Source organism: Lucilia sericata, unplaced genomic scaffold (assembly GCF_015586225.1).
Source record: "Lucilia sericata isolate MDLA Ls3-8-SP2 unplaced genomic scaffold, ASM1558622v1 Contig000138F_arrow, whole genome shotgun sequence".
NCBI classification, from domain to species: domain Eukaryota; kingdom Metazoa; phylum Arthropoda; class Insecta; order Diptera; family Calliphoridae; genus Lucilia; species Lucilia sericata.
The window spans coordinates 110,191-132,226 of record NW_023994170.1 but is presented as its reverse complement, the minus strand read 5'-3'; the positions used below and the strand labels follow the sequence as shown (position 1 = coordinate 132,226).

The following is a 22,036-nucleotide window of genomic DNA, read 5'->3' as shown; positions in this document are numbered from 1 at the left end:
GGAGTTCGACAGTGTAAGCTATGAGAGAGTATTGTTTTTATATGGAGTTTAACAACTCCATGAACAAAAAACAATCAGCTGTTCAATTGAATTCAACTTATTAGATGAGCAATGGTTTGCATAATTGGTGCAATTTTACCAAAATTGCTAGATTCAAATCTTTAAAATAACTTTTGAAAGTTTGGTTGGTAGTTTCCGATTTCAGATCAAATTTGGTAGGTTGGGAGAGTTCAAAATACATACATACATCAATAATCGAAGATACTATTTTCCGAAAAATGTTTCTAAATGTAATTTCAGACTACAATACTTTCTTTGTATTTATACTTGTCAAAAATGTTTGTACCATTATACTATTTTCTAGTCTAAACATAATTTGTATTTTTTCGTACGGTCGGTATTCATAATTTTTCTTAAAACAATTCAAAAACTTTTTATTTTTAAACGTATTTTATAAATACAATAAAAATCAGATAAAAAGTATAAAATACATTAAAACTAAGAACGAAAACATTTGAAAATTGTATAAAAAATACATACATATGTATTACAAATATTATAGGTTAGGTTAGGTATTCAGGCTGCAAAGACGCACACTTGGGTCCTGTTGGTCCCTTTGTGATACCTGTAAAGATAATAAAATATAAAAGAAAGAGGGTAGAGGATAGTAGAAGATAGTTTAGGATTAAGTCATAGAAGAGAAATTGAAGTGGAGGAGAAGGTTGAGAGGTCTGTCCTTGCGGACTAGTGAGTGCCTTAATTATGGCTTGGTGGTCCTAAAACCAGTTACTGTGCCTGATGAAGGCATTTATGTTATCCAGTCCTAGATTGGATAGTTCTGACAAGTCATCAAATAGTCGTTTTCCTAGATATACGGATCGAGTGTCCGCTAGCGCCGGGCATTGACAGAGAAGATGTTCGATGGATTCTTCCTCCTCTTCGTCTTGACAGCTTCTACAGAAGTCGTTGTGGGGAATTCCGAGTCTTCTTGCATGGTTTCCCAATGAGATATGCCCCGTAATGACAGCAACAAGGTTGCTGATATGAGGGCGGTTTAGTTGCAGAAGATATGACGTGCGTTTACTGTCTAAATTTGGCCATATATTATAGTGTAAACATAAAATGTATATTTCGGATTGATGTTTTGAAATTCCGAATTATTTTCATAATACTTTTAATTTATAGAATGTTAATACTCAGTATTGTAGTCTGAAAATACCTTTAAAGTAAAGCATAGTAAATTATGTACATATGCTACTTTATTGCAAAAGTGGCATTACTCAAAGAACTTTGGGTAATTTATTAAAGTTTACTATTTCTTTAATAACTCTTATTATGGATTTTGAAAAAAAACCTGACTTAAATATTTAACTCAAATAATCGAATTCTATAAGGACTTCATATCGTCTTAACTTATTTACATCATATTGATTGACACTCCCATAATAAACCTACGCAATATGTATGTTACACATACAAATAACACTAAAGTCAATCTTTAACACATTCACACATCTCATCTCTTTGTGTATTTTTATAAAGATGTAAGTATCTAAGTAAGTAAGTAAGCTAGGGGTATAACCAAATTTTGGCGCTATCACCACACGATACCCAATATTGTGTTATTTTCCAAAACACTATTTTCCCCTCGTTTCGAATCAAAATCCTCAAGCACAAAATCAATTTTCTAAATTTCCAAATTGGAAAAAATTAAAAAAAAATGATTTCGCAAAAAAAGTCCAATTTTTTTTTAATTAAACAAAAATTTTTTGAAATATTTATTGTTTCTAAACTATTTGGAACAATTTTTTCCACAAACAATTGTTAGGTCAGTTGACATGAATTCCCCCATATTCATATGTATAAAATAATGTGAAATGGTAAGATGTTTATTAGTTCATACTATATATATTAGCTATATATTATTTTCTATTAAAAGCCAGGATGAAATAGTTCTACATATAAATATTATGCTAAAACTAAAGATGGTCCATGTTCGTATTCCTATGCTTAAAATATAAAAAATTCAAAGAAATATAACCAAAAGCGCTATTAGGATACTTAACATATGGACGGACGCGCACTCAGTAATTTATACATATGTATGTATTTTAAATGTAAATGAATAACAGTTTTAATTCGAAGAATATGCTTCTTAATGCTTCAGCTGTGTTAAATTGCGCAAAAAGTAAATTTTCAATTGTGTTGAAATAAATTCATAATTTTATTCATTGAATACACACATACACAGCTAAACAGAGGGATGTGGGCGTGAAATAATACATTGCCTCAATATTGCAAGGATTTAATACAGTTATTTTATATTCATATGAGGATTTAATACAAGATTCAATACATTATTTGAAGATTTGTCAACAAATTAACTTTTCTTTTGCTGAAAACCCGATAAGTCTTAACACTATAGCATCTGGAGAGATGAAATATTCATAAACATTCTCTATTGACGCACTTAATTATACCTTTCGCAATTTTGAAGATAATTCAATGAAATTTGGTACATGATCTTCTATTGTCCCAGGGACGAAGCCTATTGAAAATGGTTAAAATCGTTCCGTTACTGAACTGAAAATCGTACAACTGAGCCCCCCGAATAGGGCTTTTAAACCTTGTAATCAAATTACAGGTCGCAATTTTGGAGATAATTCAATGAAATTTCGCACATGATATTTTATGGTACCGTAAACGAAGCCTGTTGAAAATGGTTTACATCGGTCCATTATTTCACCTAGCCCCCATACAACTGAACCCGCCGAATAGGGCTTTTAATTTCATAATTATGTTTAATATACTCATATCTCGACAAAAAGCTGCAAAAAAAAAGTTCTACAAAAGATTTGATGACCCTCACGAATTCCATAATAATAGGTCCTCATATGACCCTAGCCCCTATGAAAAGCCCACATCATAATTTCTCTAAATGTCCACAATTTTATTCAACAATAAACGGCTTAAGTATGTATATCTGAGGCAGGGTACAATTCAATTTTAATGCTTTATTATGGCAAATAAATCACATTATATTTTTGTCAAAGGTGTAGGGTATTATATGGTCGGCCTCGCCCGACTATAATTTCTTACTTGTTTAAATTTAATTTCTTTTTCGATTTTTTGTCTAAGTGAGTCAAATAAATAATATAGATAGAATGTATAGATTCCGAGCTTTCATTTGATACCAGCATCATATAACACATGAGAAGGGTATACATATATAAGTTTGTCATTCCGTTTGTAATTTCTACACTTCTATATATAATAAATAATTGGCGAGTAACAGTTTTATCCAGTGAGATGGTACAGTTTTACTTAATGTGGGGACATTATCATTCGAGGATTGAAGGACGCGTCTTTATGGTCTTCCTCTAAGCGATAGATTCCTCAAGGACCAGATGCATATCTCCTTCTAGTATGGTAACCTGATGGATAGCTGCCTACTTGCGGAATGTAGACATTATAGAGCATTGATCTGCAGTATGGATATATTCCCTGGTCTTTAGAATGCAATAGAGGTTGTGGGTGGCTATGATTGTTGTTGAGTGTACTCAAAAATATTACAAAGTAGAACTTTTACGCAATGTCAATTTTAAATAGCCCGAAATGAAGCCGTGACGTCAGTTTATACTTGGTCTTAAATTTTGCAAGCTTACCTTAACAAATATTATAGAATAACTTTAGGTAAAATCACCAGTTTTTGAGGCAAAGAGTCGATTTTTGAAATGAATAGCAAGGCTTTCTATTAGGGCTTGAGTCAAATATAGACCGATCGTCGTAAAATTTGTTTATAATGAATTTCATTGCTATATTAGCATTTTTAAGTCGGTTGTGAACAATATGGGCAATATACTACTATTCAATAAAGAATATTCGTCCAGTTCACAACCCTCTTGTAACTACGTATCGTGTATTTTTATACCCTCACCTTCGTGAGAAGGTATATATATATATATATATATATATATATATATATATATATATATATATATATATATATATATATATATATATATATATTTGTATTTTTCACAATATAATTTTCCCGATCCTACAAAGTATATTTAATCTGAATCCTTATAGATATCAGAGTCAATTAAGCCAAGTCCGTTTGTCTGTCTGTCCGCCTGTGTGTCTATTGAAATCAATTTTCTGAAGACCCCACATATCTTCGGGTTCCAAATCTTCAATAATTCTATTAGAAATGCTTTCCAGAAGTTTCCTATTTAAAATCAAATATAAGCAAAAAGATTCGGCAAAGACGAATATTGAACTCTTACTTTTTATGTATTAGTTTGCACTATTGTTCTACACTCTTGTAAAAATGTTGTTGGCAATTTTCATTAAAAAGCTCGTCTGCTTGTTTTATTTATTTAATATTCAATGTCAAACTATAATTTTAATGTGAATTACCAATTTTTAAGAAAACAAAATAGAAGAAGAATAATTTCAATAATTAATCTAGTTTTTTTTTTTCTTGTTATTTTTTACAACGTAGCTGTTAACAATATATAACAATAAAATACAATTCGCTGCTCACAAGCAGATATCGGAATTCTCTATTTAATAAACGATGCAAAATTGTGAATTGTACAATTCTATGTAGTTTTTTAAACTCTGCATAAAGCTAGATGTTGACATTCCAATCGGAAGAAAATGTTTAAAATAATTTTTCCACAACATTTTTACTCAATCTTGCTAAATACGTAAAAAAAAGTATTATGTATAGTACAAAACATGTTCGTGCATAAAATAAAACATTGTTATAGTTGAGAACTTAAAAATTACTAATACTTTGAGTTAAGTCCTTTTGTACCACAGAATAATGAAATTTTCATACCAACACACCATTTTGTAGAAACATATTTGCATCTGACGACCCAGTACGTGAATGAAGCAGCAATGATGCGACAGGCAGACATGTGTCCTGTATCGCACAGTGTAGCTAATTTAAAACATGCATACTTTATTTCTAAATTTCGAAATTAGAATTCTTATACATATGTATTTATGAGAACTATAAGCTGTAAAGCAAGTGTTTTTTATTTATTAAAATTATATTCGGAAGAAATTGTTGTAGATGTGCGTGTACATAAGTAAATATATTCCAGAAATTTGTTGCCTTCAGTGGACCCATTTCTATAGACTTAATACATGCTTGGTTTTATACAAATTCAATATGTATGTGAACAAAAGAACATTGAGATGTGACGCACTTTTGTGATTAACTTGTATTTATTTAATTCGAATATTAAAAATGTATTTTTTCAACTTTAACCCCACTGTGCAATGTGTATTACTAGTGCAACTTTATATTCAATTTTGTAGTGTGGTTTGAGCTCGTCGTTGTCCCAAGTTTGAATTAGTCGAACACCTAGATTTTCATCTATACGTAAACCTACTTACAAATATTTGCATATCTATTAGGTCTGTCCTTATAATGCATTTGATATCGATAATGCATATCGATTTTAATTACTTGTCTATATTAATTTTGATTGGATATTTCATGCAGGAATAAAGTGTTTCTTAAGTAGTGACTGCCTTTCAATGTCGCTTTCATATAACAATAATAATGTCGCACAGAATACCTTAAAATTGTATTTTATTTGAAATCATATAAGAATAATTAAAAATCCATACAATAAAGAGCCAGTTTACTGTCGTCTATATAAACAACTATAAGAAATTCCGTATAGATATACTCGTGATTTTGACTCACTGTTCGTACTTTTTATTTTTTATCTTTTCTTCCAACTATTTTGTGAAATTTGTTGCTTTTGTTGTTGTTCAGAAAAATAAGGTAAATTGGGTTTATGTAGATTTACAAGAAAACAAAATAAATTAAGGGCAAAATTAATGGACTTGCATAAATCAAAAATGGCAAAGTTAACGGATGGCAAGGATGTGGGATGCGGTGGACAGACTATATTATATTGGAAGATGTAAAATAACTAATAGTTTGAATTACGGGTAACTATCGTAACAATAGATTCTATTTAAGTATTAGATAGATGAAAAAACAAGTGTATTCCCTACGCTATGTTCAGTTTTGTTCCGTCTGTATCCTGTGTCTTTTAAGCTGTGTTTATTTATTTTATTTTGTACATTATACATTAGACCGACTCACTCCGCATGGAAAGCAAAATCGTAATTTTATTAATCCTCTCATAACTTTCCTTGCATTGTTATGATTATCTCCAAATTATTTTGAACCTAGTGGCGGCCGTTTCTGTGGTGGATCGATTTAAAAATATATTATTTCAAGTTTGGCAACCGTTATCGCTAAAGTAAAGGTATTTTCATCTGTACTACCGTTACCTCTAAAATACCAATACCGAAATAAGCCAAAATACCGATATCGCTACAATATCGTAACGGAAATAATTAAAAATATCGATACCGCAAAAAACCGTTTTCTATTAAAAATAACTCAAGCATTTTTTGTGCGTCCGTCTAATGTACATATATTGAACTCATGTATTATTTCCCTACAGTTCGTGATTTCTGTCTCGAACTACAGATTTTATATTCAACTTCTATGAGGAAATCAATTTGCCCATCACAGATTGAAATCAGACTTCATTCGATTACTAATATATAATTAACTGTACTATAGATTAGGTACTTTTAGTGGGTTAAAAACAACAACCTAAATTACAGTACAGAAAGCTTTAAAGTCTCTTCGCTCCACGACAAACTTATCATTGGATTGAAATATAAATTTTTTCTTTGGACATTTCAGAAAAATACTTTATAAATGGGATACATTGAACCATAGTAAAATTACTGGAATCGATTTTATATATTTTAATTTTTGTGTCTGTGTTTGTGTGCGTGGAATATTTGCTGTACAAATTTGAACACAGAACTAAAATAAAACAAGTAAGATTGCTATATTCGGCTATGCCGAATCTTAAATACTCTTCATCTGAGGTAGTTTTTTAAGGCGTCGAAGTTTATATATCCGTTACATATTTGATCCATCCGCTGTATTTAATTAGGAAACTTTGTCGTTTTTGATATGTGGATTTTGATTTATGGACAATTTTAAATAAAAAGCTAATTAAATGCATCTCATAAAATTGATAAATGTACTCCGCTATCTATGAGGCTTCAGAATATACATATGTATACATACATACATATGTATTTTATGGGGTAGTGAAATTAAATTTTAACAATTATATTACAAATGGAACAACAAAATTATACATATAAACTCAACTTAAACAACTTTGAAACTAAAAAACTTAAGTGCTTTTAAAATAATGTAGATTTTTTATTTATGATGAGTATTTTTTTAAGCAGCAGTTTATCTATGTTCTTTATTTCAAACGTTGCAACTTGCAAGTTCATTTACATATACATATACAATATGAGTGGTTTCTGGTCGCAAAAAATATATATCGAATATAAAATTCAAATTATCTAAAGTCATACATCAAATAATCTGTTAAAAAATCCTGATGGTTATTTGTTCATCGATGGTAGTAAAACAACACATGCTTACATTCATCTTATATTGTGAATCAATAGACCTATCCTTGAAAAATATTTTTCAATGGGTAAAATTTTGTGTGGCTCCGGTAGAAAAATAAACCCTAATATATAATAATTTTTTCTTATAAACACGAAGATGCACGATCTATTACCCTAAAAATAATTGAGTAATATTTTAAATATGTACTCTACTTGTGTTAAAATACAACATAATTTCACTATAATAAGTTGAAAAGGATATTTTTGACTCTCCCTAATGTACATAGTAATGTCTAGTAAAGAACCAAAGTAGCGTGAGTATGACTTTTTTGTTTTTTTTTTACATTCTGTTTCTCTTATTTAGTTTGTATATTGAATGTAATAAATATCTTTTTCCAATATGTTCTTAAAAAGGCAAATATTGACTTCTGATGGTTGTCTAAAAAACAGGGACCGTATTATTTTCACTAGCTGAACCTGGCGACGTTAAAATTTAGGATTAGGCTTAAGTCTAATTCACTGAAAATTAAAATTTCTACGCCATCTATCGTACAAAACTTTACAGTAATACTTCTCACCATCACTGGAACATATAACTCAAATTTTGTCCCATCAGGCGCCCTAGTTGCTGAGTTTATCGCTAACGAACAAACATTAAATTTTGTTTTATTTTTATTTTATTAATTTTTAAATTTCTAAGCTGGTTCCATGGATAAAAAGCCTTCTTTAAGGATTTCTTCTATGTCTCTCAAAGGAATGATTTGAAATTTTGATATAATATGGTAGGTTTTTGATAAATTCTATCTATATATAATTTTATGTGATTTTTTTTTAAACTATCGTTCAAGCCAAACATGGCTTAATGGCTTAAGCAACAACATTCAAATGTCATTTACAAAGAAAGCAATACAGAAAATACATTTTTAGGTGAAGTTGTGTAAGTATTTCAGTTAAACTAAAATATTTGCACTACGTATGACCCATACATAACCCAATGAAATCATAAAGTATCAATGAAAAGATTATGAAATTACGCGTATATTGGTATATGTATATTTTGTAAGACTTGATTAAAAACATAACACAAGATCTGAGAGAAAATTGGGTTTGAAAAATTATATTAAAATACAAACTATGTGACTTTATATGTACTAATTTTACATTAAATAATTTTTTGTAAAAATTTGAAAATCCAAAGATTTTCTTGGAATAATTATTTTTTAATACTTTTAGGGACAATCTTTAGGTGAAAGATTAAGGATTAAATTAAAATTATTCATCGAAAGTTGTTTTTAAGTACTCAGTTAGTTAACTTTGTTTGCTAGTTTAAGCGCCCAATGGAGGTGCTGTAAACTTGAGCAAGAAATGCAAAAGTGTAAACAGCTGATGCAAAAAAATTAATAAAATTTTTATACAAATAAACATTAAAATGTTCAATGCTGGGAATGAAAATGAGTTTTTGTTTCAGTATCAAAAAATATTTTTGTGGGTACTTTTTTGTTATAATTTAATAAATCCTTGAGCTACAAGTATTAGTAACGATAGTTTATTGCCAATAAATCTCTTATATGTATGTGTGCTATTAAAAAATCAATTGTCATATTAAATTCTACTCATTTGATCTCCATGATATGAGACCATACATAGGATATTTACTCGTACATCCGATTCTGAATATGACATGAAACAATAATTTGCTTTAAAGTCTAAATATTTTTGACCAAAAAAAATTCGAAATTCTATTTCGAAATGCGCTGCATGAGTAATTTGCAAAACATACTTCTAATCTAGATTGCTTTACTTTAAAAACTAGATTTCTTTAATTCCGGTAACATTGCATATAATTACATTACTCTATAATTTTATTGGCCGTTTCTTCTCGAACTTTTAGTTGATGCATTTTTGATAATTATATGTACATAAATATACTTTGAGAGTATCAAATAAGACTCGGGAGTATCACGGTACTTTCAAACATCAATTAGTATTAAAAAAAGTACCATCGTACCAATTTTGCCGATTAGAATAAATTATGCAGACTTCAAAATACATTTTTTTCTTTTAAATATAAGTTTTCATTAATTATACCCTACACCACTATAGTGGGGAGGGTATTATGCGTTTGTGCTGATGTTTGTAACACCCAAAAATATTGGTCCTACACCCACCTTAAAGTATACCAATCGGCTCACAATCACTTACTGAGTCGATTAAGCTATGTCCATCTGTCCGTCCGTCCGTCTGTCTGTGTGTCCATGTAAACCTTGTGCGCACTCTACAGGTCGCAATTTTTGAGATAATTTGATGAAATTTGGAACATGCACTTCTCTTGATCCAAGGACGAACGCTATTGAAAATGGTTGAAGTCGGTCCATTATTTCACCTAGCCCCCATACAACCGGGCCCCCCGAATAGGGCTTTTGACCTCATAATTATGTTAAATGAACTGCTATCTCTACAAAAATTGGAAAAATTTAGTTTTATATATGTCTTAATAATTCTAGTAATTTTCGTAAAGATCGGGCATTATTTGACCCTAGCCCCCATACAAAGTCCCCCTCAGAAAATAACTCGAATGTTCACAATTCACTGATAAATACTAGTATCACGATGAAATTTGGCACAAATGAGTTTTATATAAACATAATTCTCAACAATAAATTTTATAGGGATCGGACCACGTTTTACCCTAGCCCCCATATAAGCGGACCTTCCGCTTTGGGCCTTTTAGCTATAACTTTGTCAAATATACTACTCTCTCCCCAAAAATCGGCACAACTAAGTTTGATATAATTATTAATAACACTGTCGATTTTTATAATGATCGGGCATTATTTGACCCTATCCCCCATACAAAATCCCCTTCAGAAAATAACTTGAATATCCACAATTCACTTATAAACACTAGTATCACGATGAAATTTGCCACAAATAGATTTTATATAAACATTTTATATAAAATTTTATAAGGATCGGACCAATTTTTGCCCTAGCCCCCATACAACCGGACCTACCGATTTGGGCCTTTTAGCTCATAACTACTATAAATATACTACTATCTTCCCAAAAATCGGCACAACTAAGTTTGATATGTAATTATAAATAACACTGTCATTTTTCGCCATGATCGTAAATAAAAAGTAGCCTATTGCCAAACATACAGGAATGTGCTGTGAAAATTTGAAGAAAATCGGTTTAGCCATTTAGTAGTCTATAACGTTCAAACATACAAACATATAAACATACAAACAAACACACATTCATTTTTATATATGTATATAGATAATTCCCAATAATACATTTTATAAGGATCGGCTCAATTTCTGCCTTAGCCTCCATACATCTGGACCTTCCGATTTCGGCCGTTTATCTTTTAACTACGACTAATATACTACAATCTATCCAAAAGTCGGAACAATGTGTTGATGTTTGTAACACTCAAAAATATTTGTCCTTATTAAACTATGTCCGTCTTTGTGACCGTGTAAACCTTGTGTGCACGTAACAGATCGCAATTTTGAATATAATTTGTTAAAATGGGTTGGCTGTTGAACATGATTGAAATCGGTCTTTTATTTCTCCTAGTCAGCATTAGGGTGATCGACTCGATTTTTCAACCGGTTTTAAAACCGGTTTTTTCTGCTTTACCAGTGTCGGTTTTTTCTTAATGTTGATTTTTCGAATATCGAATAACCCGGTTTTTTCACTTTTTAAAAACCGGTTTCTTATACTTTTATTTGCTTTGTATTCAAAGATTATTTAAATGAAATTTTTAAGTAAATAATAATACAGCCCGCCTAAATTTTAAAAATATTCGAGTCGAGGAGCTAGCGTATATTTTTCTAAAGCTCCTTTAGTTAAACTTTTTTGATTTTCCTAATTAATTAAAAAAAATTTATTTGTAAAATTGATAACTATTTGATAAAATTTTATCAATCTTAAGATTATATTCCAATTACAATAATTAATTTACGGCTGAAATTTTATGGAAGTGTTGGAATGCCTATGCAAATTTCCTAAACAGGGCTTTTAAAATAAGCTATGATTACCTTATGTTTAACAGAAGTGTCCCACTTTTTTCCTAATTTTTTTATATTAAAGAAATAATGTAAATCAGACGACTAGATCTAAAGTTATAATCTTTTAAACTGTTAAAAATCATTTCGGGCCATGTTTTATTAATCAAATTTAAACATAAACATTAAGTTTTTCAAATTAAAATATGCTTTTTTATTTATAATGAAAAACCGGTTAACCGGTTTTTTCTGAATTTGAAAAATATCAACCGGTTTTTTTTAAATGTCAACTATTCGAACTATTCGAAAACCGGTTTTTGGAAAATGTCGAATAATCGATCACCCTAGTCAGCATACAACCAAACATGAACAGAAAAGAACAGAAAAGCTTCATTATTGAAATTAATCACATTTAATATTCGCAATTGGTGTAGGGTATCATATGGTCGGCCACGCCCGACTATAATTTCTTACTTGTTTTCATATTAAATTTACAATACAATCTTATAATAGCACATAAATATTTGATACGATATTAAATTTACTTATTTTTATTAATTTAATTAATTAATTTAAAATTAAATTTTGTTATTTTCTTAGCATCAAGTCAAGGGCATGCTCATGTAAACAGTCCGCCCATATTAGTTGTGCCAGATCGCAATTGGCGAATATCGGAAACGGAACCAGTTGGCCAAATAATTTCACGAATTCGTGCAGATGATTCAGAAAATGACGAGTTAATATTTGGATTGGAACCAGCGTATAAAGGAACAGTTAATCCATTTCGTATTGATCCAATCGGTGGAGTTGTTTATCTAAATGAAAGTCTTATCGGACGGGTAAGTCCATACACGCATATCGTCACCTGAAACGCAAACGGCCCTAACTAATCAAAAAATCAAAATCTATTTTATTGTTGATTCTAATGTATTGCATCAAAACAAATGTACACATCAAAAATTAGACTCCTAGGACCAAAAAACTAAAGGCCCTATCTACAAAAACATTTAAATATTAAAGGTAAAATGTCCAATATATAAATTTGTTATACGCCATTGTCAACTATCATAACAAATGATAAGTTTCACTATTAAACAATTTGTTTATTTACTACAAATAAATCGCGCTGATAAAAACAAACTTTTCTATTTAAATAGTTTTTTGCTTCTCCTGTAAAATTTAAAAAATTTTAGATAGGGCCGTTTGCGTTTTAGGTGTCGATATGTATTTATATGTTTATCTAACTGAAATGCGTTGTTTATTTAAATGAAAATCTTATCGGACGAGTATAGAATTCCTAAAAAATTTTACATATGTGTGTATACTAAAGTCAGATTTGCACATACATATACCGACGCAGAAGTTGAAATTTAAACAACATAATTATGCCTATATTATTTTAGGTTCAGAAACCTTCTAAAAAGGTATAATACCACAAATTCAAATGTTTCATGTTAAACCTAAACTATATATACATATGAACAAATACATACATATGTAAATAGGTTATAATTTGTTTTTCACTCTATTTGTTTAAAGGGCGGGGAAAACTTCTTTCTCTATATCACTGTTACGGATGGACAATTGACAGCAAAAAATGAAGTATTTGTTAATATTTTATCAGCAAAAGATGATCGAGGTCGTGGGCCGAGACCACCGCCACCATCCATATCAAATGTTGTACAAAATATATCACACTTTTTACCATCCTTTGATCGCTTGCCAGGAGTACAGTCGATCCGTAATCAACAGCCCAACAGAAGACCATCTAATATTCTTCCACCAGGTTTTAATAATATTTACCCACCACCTGTGTTGAACTTCAATCCTAATCAACAGCTGCCAATGTGGCCAACAAATAATGTAGATGAGAATAGCGATGAACAGGATAATGATTATAGCATAGAAATGACAACCGTGGCAACGCAGCAGACAACGTCGGCGACCACAAGTCGCACAAAATTAACACCCATCAGCCATCATGATACAACTTCATCATCATCCAAGAATTTAAGCAAGACTGAGTCAACAGCTACAACAAATTCATCATCAATCAATGGTGGAAAACAGGAGAAGGAGGACACGAGCTCTATATCGCATGCAACAAATTCTACCACAATATTTTATGGTTTCAGAACACAAATGATCCCTCTTGTTTTGACTGCTTGTGGGCTCTTTGTGGCAGCTGCTGTCATCATTGGATTTCTATATCGCAAACGTTTGTGTGCTTTTGGTAAAACACTGAAGAAAAAATCTAAAGAAGAAATGGCCAAAAAGTCTAATCAAAGCAATTTAAGCAGTAGCAATTTAACAGATGACAGTCGAAATTCAATGGTTATGCAACATTGGAATGGTCCAATGGCTTATGGCAATCGTTATGTTCCATGGGAAAGAGATCAACAGCCACAACAACAACAACTCCATATGCAACAGCAGCAACAAATAATGCAACAGTCTATCGTAAGTACTTATTCAAAAAATTAAATTAATTATTAAATGAATTATTAATTACACTGACCAACGATGAAAAAACTTTTTCAATATTTTTCACTAATCCCAGTGTTATTTTGTGTGCTGATTCCGAATATGGATATAAAAAAGTCGTATCACCCACCAATTTTCCACATTTTCATCTTTAGTCCTTCAGACTGTATACTTGAGACTTAATTTATGTTTTTGGATTTTAACAACAAATAATTGGAATAAGTATGGAATTATCGTTCCAATAAGATATAAAACACAAAAATCGGTTAAAATTTTTAAAATTTATTACAAATTCCTCCGATGATTTAGTTGCGCCACTTAAATGAGAAATATTTTAAAAAATTTAACAAATTTTGTGAAATGTTCTAATAAAACCATGTCATTACATTAAATATATTCGTATTAACTTAAATATGAGTTTTTATCCTCCATAAAACCATATTTGGGGTACAGTCATAAATGGAAAAGCCTTCAGAAGACAGTTTCAATATTCCGGTTTCAAACTTTTAGCAATTTTGTTAAACAAATTTGAAAATTATGTGTGACTTATGAACAATAAAGAAGGGAATAAAATAGTAAAGAAATTAGGTCGATGTATCGCACATATTAAGGTACCTGCGATTTGAATTTTGGTGATTTCGGAGAAAACAATTTCTTGTTAAAATTTTTGAAAAACAGGCTTTATTCTTTACTGTTATGCCTTTTAAGTGTAATGTTAATCGATAAACTGTGAAGGTCAAACTCAAGCTTCGTAATATTGGAAATTTTCTTGAAACCACAGTGAAATATTATATAATGAAGACCCGTATTTCTGATGACATCGAAAACATCGAATTTAACCCTTACATAAGGACCAGGAATGTCAATCGGGCCTGGTTTTCAGAAATCCCGGAATTCGGAATATTTAAAATTACAAGCCTGGTGTTTTTGGTGTTGTTCAATAAATTTCATTATTTTATATATGAAATACTTTAAATTATTCTTTTTCACGTTAATAATCTCCATGTTTATAGTGAAAACTTTTTTCGAGTTTTGTCAAAATTTCATAGTTTTGGAGTGATTTATTGACAATAAACTATTTTTAGATAAAAGTGTAATATGTACAGAGATTTTTGGATGGAGTGTACATTGCTTTCGTCATTCCGTTTGTAACACATAGAAATATTGTTTGTGACCCACTGGATGATATATGTATGTACCTATATTCTAAGTCATTATTAGATTCTAAGATGATTTTGCAATGCTTATCTGGTGGCATTATAAATGGACAAGTGTTCGTAAATGTCAATTTTTCTTTTCACTTAAAACTACTTTTGCTGGGATATTTTATGTACACAGATATAAACATTTAGAAATTGTCAAAATATTTATATAACTGTCAACAAATATATTTGCATTTTCACTAAAGAAACGAAAACAAAAAAGTACAAAAAGAAGTAAAATGTTAAAGCCAAAAAAAGAGTGCAGTAAAACTATATAAGATTTGAATGGTATATAAAAAGATATGAACAAAACTATTTAGTATATATGTATGTATGTATGTAGATGTATACAGATATACATATACATATGTATGTATATTAGGGTATAACTTTTATAAAATTTTTCAAAATTGTATAAAAGTTATTCCGAATAGAGTATAAAAAAATACAAAATCGGATATTTTCGATTGTCATTGTTTGACCCAAGACATTTACACAAAGAAAAAGCAAGGATAGGGTCTACTGTATCCCTCTTCTAAATTTAGTACCCAAACTTGTAGATTTTACTGCTAAAAATTCATGTAAATTTGATTGTGATTTGCTGCGAAAGGTTTTTGCACCAAAATGACCAAAGAAAACGAGTTTCGTTATTAGACCTCTACTGGATACCACGTTGTGATAGGGCTTAATTTTGGTTATCACCCTAATGTATGTACTTAAAACTTATTTATGTATGTATTTATAATTTCCCTGCAATTCCGATTACACTTTTTACTGACTTTATTTTCTTCAATTAACACTACGATGGATTTAATTAAAACAACAATTACAACTTCGTTTATTTCCCACAATTCCTTATTAAATGCTGATTTCATTTAAATATTTAATTAAAAGGTTTTTCTATTAACGACTTCCGATCCAAATATAAAATATACATACCAATACCATTTAATGAGGATACAATTACTCCCTATAAAACTATTTGGTTAAAATGTATCTAGTAATTCGTGGCGGCAGGCACTTTCAATGTGTAACTGATATTGAAAGTGAGAAAATATTTTATTTTTTTCCAAAATATTTTACGATGAATTCGCACTTCATAGATGGCAAATGAAATGAAAAACGATGTGAATGGGCATTAGGTGAAATTGTTTGTGGAGAGTTGCTTTGCTGTTGACACACACAATCTTACTTACAATAACGGAAAAAAGGACCAAGTGGTGTTTTTTTTTTGAGCCTGTATATTGTCGTTATTCATTGACAAGCTATAGCAACCGCATGAAAGTATTCATACGTTCGTTGGTCGCATTCATTCAATTCAGTTTTCATGTTCATTCACTTTTTGAGTGCATAACACTGAAAATGAAATATTTATATATTTTACATTAATCTTGATATGAAAACAATCTAACTTCTTGTTGTCATTGTTCGTTTGGTAGATTCGGAACGAGAGTACAAACGGGATTATTCGAACATACAGTGACTCTCTAAAGTTTTAGTCATTGCTTACTGTATTTAAAGTAATGAAAATAATAATTATGTATTATTCAGAAAAGCTGATTCTTTTTCTATGTGTTCCTGTGAACATTTCATTACACATATTTATTTAACAATTTAAATTTATTAACATATAAACAGATCTAACAAAATATGTATACTTATGTTGATTTTATTTCTTAAATTTTTATTGTAGTGGGATTTCCTTTATTTTAAGAGCAGGTGTACTGACATAAATACATACATATATAAAAATATGTATGTATGTATATTGATTGTTAAATAAATCTCTGCAGCAATAATCTGTTTTTATTACAGCATAATTTTTGCTATTATAGTCATCATCTTAACAACTATATAAGCCTGTACCAACATAATTTCCAATAGTTATTTCTCAATTTAAATTATCAATAAATGCCCGAATCAGTCTGTTAGCGTTGCAACGCGTTGGGAGGACAAGATTAGCTATGATATTTTTAATAGCACATCGACATAGAATTGGTGATGACAATTATGATATGATGCCTGTTTTTGCTAGTCTTTACTACATTTTTCGCTCTCTATTTTGGTTTTACCATTATCCCCATCAGGGATGGCAAATTTGGTACGATGGTACTTTTTTTGATACTATTTGATGTTCAAAAGTACCGTGATACTCCCGAGTCTTATTTGATACTCTCAGGCCAATATCTCAACCTCCGGTTATCGTTTACCAGGTGGATATACTGCCGGTTAAAATAATTTTTGTATGTACATAATCAGACAATGAGAAAATTGTGGTCAAAGTATCTTTAAAAGTTCAAATTTGAAATTCTAAGAATGTTTTGAAATCTAGTTTTAAAAGCCACTTTTTAGAAGTATGTTTTGCAAATAACCAATGCAGCTCATTTCGAATTTTTATCTTGATTGACATTATATGAATATTAATCTAATTAAATTCCATTGTTAATATTATATGAAAAAAATTACCAAAAATTTCAATTTTGAAAAAATATTTGACTTTAAAACTAATTATTTCCAAATGATAGAAGCTCGAAGGACTCAATTTCTATCTAATATAAAACGATATGTTTTGAAATTAAGAATTCAACCATAGATAATAAGAGAAATTTTTGGTGAAAATTATTTGGACTTTAAAGCAAATTATTGTTTCATGTCATGGATGGTCTTATGTATGGTCTCATGTGTAGAATTTGATATGACTATTGATTTTTTAACAAATGAACACCTATGTACATCGAATTTTAATTTAATAACACATATGTATATTAAGGTGGCCCCAAAATGGAAATTGCTGATGTTCCCACCGAAAATGAAAATTTAGTTCATTCTAAGATTCCATTTCTCAAAATTTTTGTCCTGACGTCAATATTTGGTGAGCTGGATCAAAGGATAAAAAGGTCCTTTTTAGGGTTTTTATGTTATTTTTTCACATTTTTGACAAATAAACCATATCCAAATTTAGTATCATATGAAAGGTCCTTGGGAGACGATTTCAATGACATACACAAATTTGTATACAACACCAAAATGATTACAAATGTCGTATTTTTTCGGAAAAATTTTAAGTACATCAGCATACGCGTAATTAGCTTTACAATGGTATATAACACTTTATGGTTTCATTCTATTATCAATCAAATTTTTCAGTTTAACTATTTACCAGTGTCGGTTTTTTCTAAATGTTGATTTTTTCGAATATCGAATAACCCGGTTTTTTAACTTTTTAAAAGCCGGTTTCGAATACTTTTATTTGCTTTGTATTCAAAGATTACTTTAATTAAATTTTGAAATAAATAATAATACAGCCTGTCTAAATTTTAAAATTGATTGGAATAACTGTTGGATAAAATTTTATCAATCTTAAGATTATATTCCAATTACAACAATTAATTTGTCGCTGAAATATTATAGCAGTGTTGGAATGCCTATGAAAATTTACTAAACAGGGACTTTAGAATAAACTAGGATTATGATTCTTCCCAATTTTTTACATTAAAGAAATAATGTTTATTTTAAAAAATCAGTTCGGGTCATAATTATTTTTTAAATTAAACTAGATGTTTTTATGTATAATAAAAAACAGTTTTCTCTGAATTTGAAAAATATCAACCGGTTTTTTTTTCAAATGTCAATTATTCGAACTACTCGAAAACCGGTTTTTGGAAAATGTCGAATAATCGATCACCCTACGGTATATATAATACCTTTTCTACTTCTGTTGTTAATTATTTAAAAATTTCTAAATATGTGAAGGTGTACTTAAAAAAAATTAACAACTTTCAGCAAAAAAGAAAAATATTTTAGTACTCTAAGATCCAAAAAAGTACCCTCTGAAATATTTTTTGATACTGAAACAAAATCTCATTTTCCATCCCTGATCCCCATATTCAAGCACATATACATACAAGTAATACTCATATTTATGCATATTGAAGTTAACTTTGTTGTTGCTTTTGTAGTTATGATTTCTCTTGTTTTTATGTAGATGACAGTGATGACATTTGATAATATTTGACTGACGTTAAGTTCTTATGAACATTATTGTAAAATACATATGTACATTAATGTGGCCCTCTTAGTATGGAGGAAAAATAAGGTGTCAATGTTCCCAACTAAAATTAAAGTTTAATTAATTTTAAGATACCGTTTTTCAAAATTTTTGACCAGGCGTCAATATTTGATGAGCTCAAGGATCAAGGAATAAAAAGGTTCTTTTTTGAGGTTTTTATGATTTTTTTCATATTTCTTTCAAAGGAATGATATGAAATTTTGGTATCACTAGGAAGGGCCTTGAGAGACGCTTTCAATTGCATATCAAAATAATAAAAATTTTTGCAAGGACCAATAGGTGAAAAGTTACACTCATTTGAAAAAAATCCTGTATGACCAAAATATCCAACTTTGACCCCCTCTGACTCCGGCAGTTCTTGACCGCTAGTAAATTAGTGTCTGGCCTACTATCCCATAGTACTCACCTTGGTGCAAATTTCATCCAAATCGGAAGACATCGATTTTAAAAGTTGACATGAAATTCACCGTATATTTCTTAGCACAGTACATCCAAAATGACCAGGTCCCTGATCTGAATGTTTACGTTCTCCTTTGAACGACTAATATTGGAGATATCAAGGTTTTTATATCAGTGGTCACAATATAATAATAATTTTTTTTAAATCCAACTCCGTCTACATATCTGCGGCTGAAACCATTGATTTTGAGCGATATTTTCCAAAGTAGAATTGATAGGATTGTTTTAATCATTTGCGGAGTTCAGTGTTTAGTGCAAATGGTCTTGTAAAAGAGCAAATGCAAAATTTCATAGCTTTTTATTGCAATCCAACAACAAAACACACACTGTTGCAATTATCGCACCATTGCATTGATGCAATACTTAATTGGTATAGTTTTTTTGGTGCGTTATTGCGTTTGCAATTCTCTCATTAAAACAGCTGTCAACTGTAAACAACAAAATAAATGAAACTAAAACAATAGAGGCAAAAATTATTCCAAATAAATTAAAAAGTGAAAAACCAAACAAAAAGTGGTCAACAGAAGGAATATAAATGTTCTTTGATTATTTGGAGAAGGCACCAAGTATAGAAGTACGTTTTTTTTAACAAATAAGTGTTTTTTTACAAACCGCGGAACTGTTACAAAAAAATTAATGTTAGTTGAGGCCGTATACATAAATGGAAAGTTAGGAATCTACAGACCACTTATAAATAGGCGAACGTCTTACATTCAGTCCAAGTTATTTCCTGGGCAACTTCTTCCAAAGATTATTGAAAAAATCAAACATAAACTTTCATTAATTGTTGACTTCTATCAGCTGTTAAAAAGCTTAAATTGCTTTGCATTGCAAATATCAAAGAAAGAAACCGCTCACAATCGTTAGCAAAATATTTGCAAGATTAAACTTTTACAATACAAAACGCATCGAACATCGAATACCGCTATTGATTTTATAGGAAAATTTAAGAAGAATGAGATTAATTTCACACTTTAATAATACTTCTAAAGTGCATTTAGAATCATCTAAAAAAACACATAAAAAATCAAGTAAGAGTACTATATTCGGCTATGCCGAATCTTATACACCCTTCACCATTATGTGTTAACTATAATAGCCAGTACAAAAAATCCAAAAAATACCAGTTGAAAAACGAGAAAGTATCAGAAAGTTCCTCTTTATAGATTTTCGATCAATCTGAGTGTTGCGTTTGTGCATAAAAACCAAAGAGTGTACCATTCATAGAACAAAAAGTAGAAAAAATCGTTTCCTCCAGATTTGTATTAACTTAAAAGTAACAAAAAGTCCCTTTTTACATGTTCTCACTATAAATACTTAATTTCATGTTTCTAGGTTCAATATTATAGAAAATTCAAAAAGTACCTTTTGAAGAACGAAAAAGTACCAAATTTATAGAAAATTCAAAAAGTACCAATATTATATTCAATATTCGATATTATAGAAAATTTGAAAGGTACCAAAAAAATCCACTTTTATGTGTTCGCACCTAATCCGGGCTCTACATACTACATTTCATGTTTCTGGCCAATAACAACACACTGCTTCGTTCGTAAGGGGACGTCATGCTCAGCTTTGTTTTTATAAACTAGTACTATAAAAAATTACCGTATGAGTATGTGTTTTGTTGTTGTTGTTTTACAGTTTCTATCTGAGCATGAATAAAAAATCTAAATTTTTTATGTTTTATCGGAACCGAAATATCTTTGAAAAATTTTATGAGGATCGGCCCATAATTGACCCTAACGCTCATAACTCTCTAAAAAAATCAAATTCGGTATTAACATGTTTTATAGAACCTAATCTCTTTATAAATTTCATTAAGGATCGTCCCATAATTGACCCTACCCGCCATTTAAGGTTCCCTTCAGAAAATTACTTTAAAGTTCGTAACTGCTTAAAAAAGCATTTATAACTGTAAGATTTTATAAGGATTGGTATATAATTAACTCCACCCCCATATAAGGTCCCCTTCAGAAAATTACTATAACACTCAGTACTGCCTTAAAAGTACGAGTACAATAATGATACCTGACGCAAATGTGTTTCATACAAGCCAAAATATCTCTACCAAATTTTATGAGGATCGGTTGATTATTGACCTTAACCCCCATATAAAGTCCCATTCAGAAAAATACTTTAACGCTCATTACTGTCTTAAAAATACGAGTATAGCGATGAAATTCGAAGTAAATATTATTCTTACGAGACAAAATCTGTACCAAATTTTATGAGGATCGGTTTATTTGTGATCCTATCCCCCATATAAGGTCCCCTAAAAAAGACTTTAACGCCCATTACTGTATTAAAAATAC

The 22,036-nt window shown here is 30.0% G+C and overlaps 2 protein-coding genes across 9 annotated transcripts in view; one reads left to right on the top strand and one right to left on the bottom strand.

Moving 5' to 3' along the window:
- LOC119601033 overlaps positions 1–22,036 on the bottom strand; it is a 309,656-nt gene that overhangs the window by 205,324 nt on the left and 82,296 nt on the right. The window lies entirely within an intron of this gene.
- LOC119601034 (tyrosine kinase receptor Cad96Ca) overlaps positions 1–22,036 on the top strand; it is a 124,558-nt gene that overhangs the window by 50,229 nt on the left and 52,293 nt on the right. For all 3 annotated transcript variants that reach the window (XM_037951715.1, XM_037951716.1, XM_037951717.1), the window contains 2 exons: positions 12,108–12,346; positions 13,047–13,967. In XM_037951715.1, coding sequence (XP_037807643.1) covers positions 12,108–12,346; positions 13,047–13,967 — 1,160 coding nt within the window. The remainder of the gene's footprint in view (positions 1–12,107; positions 12,347–13,046; positions 13,968–22,036) is intronic.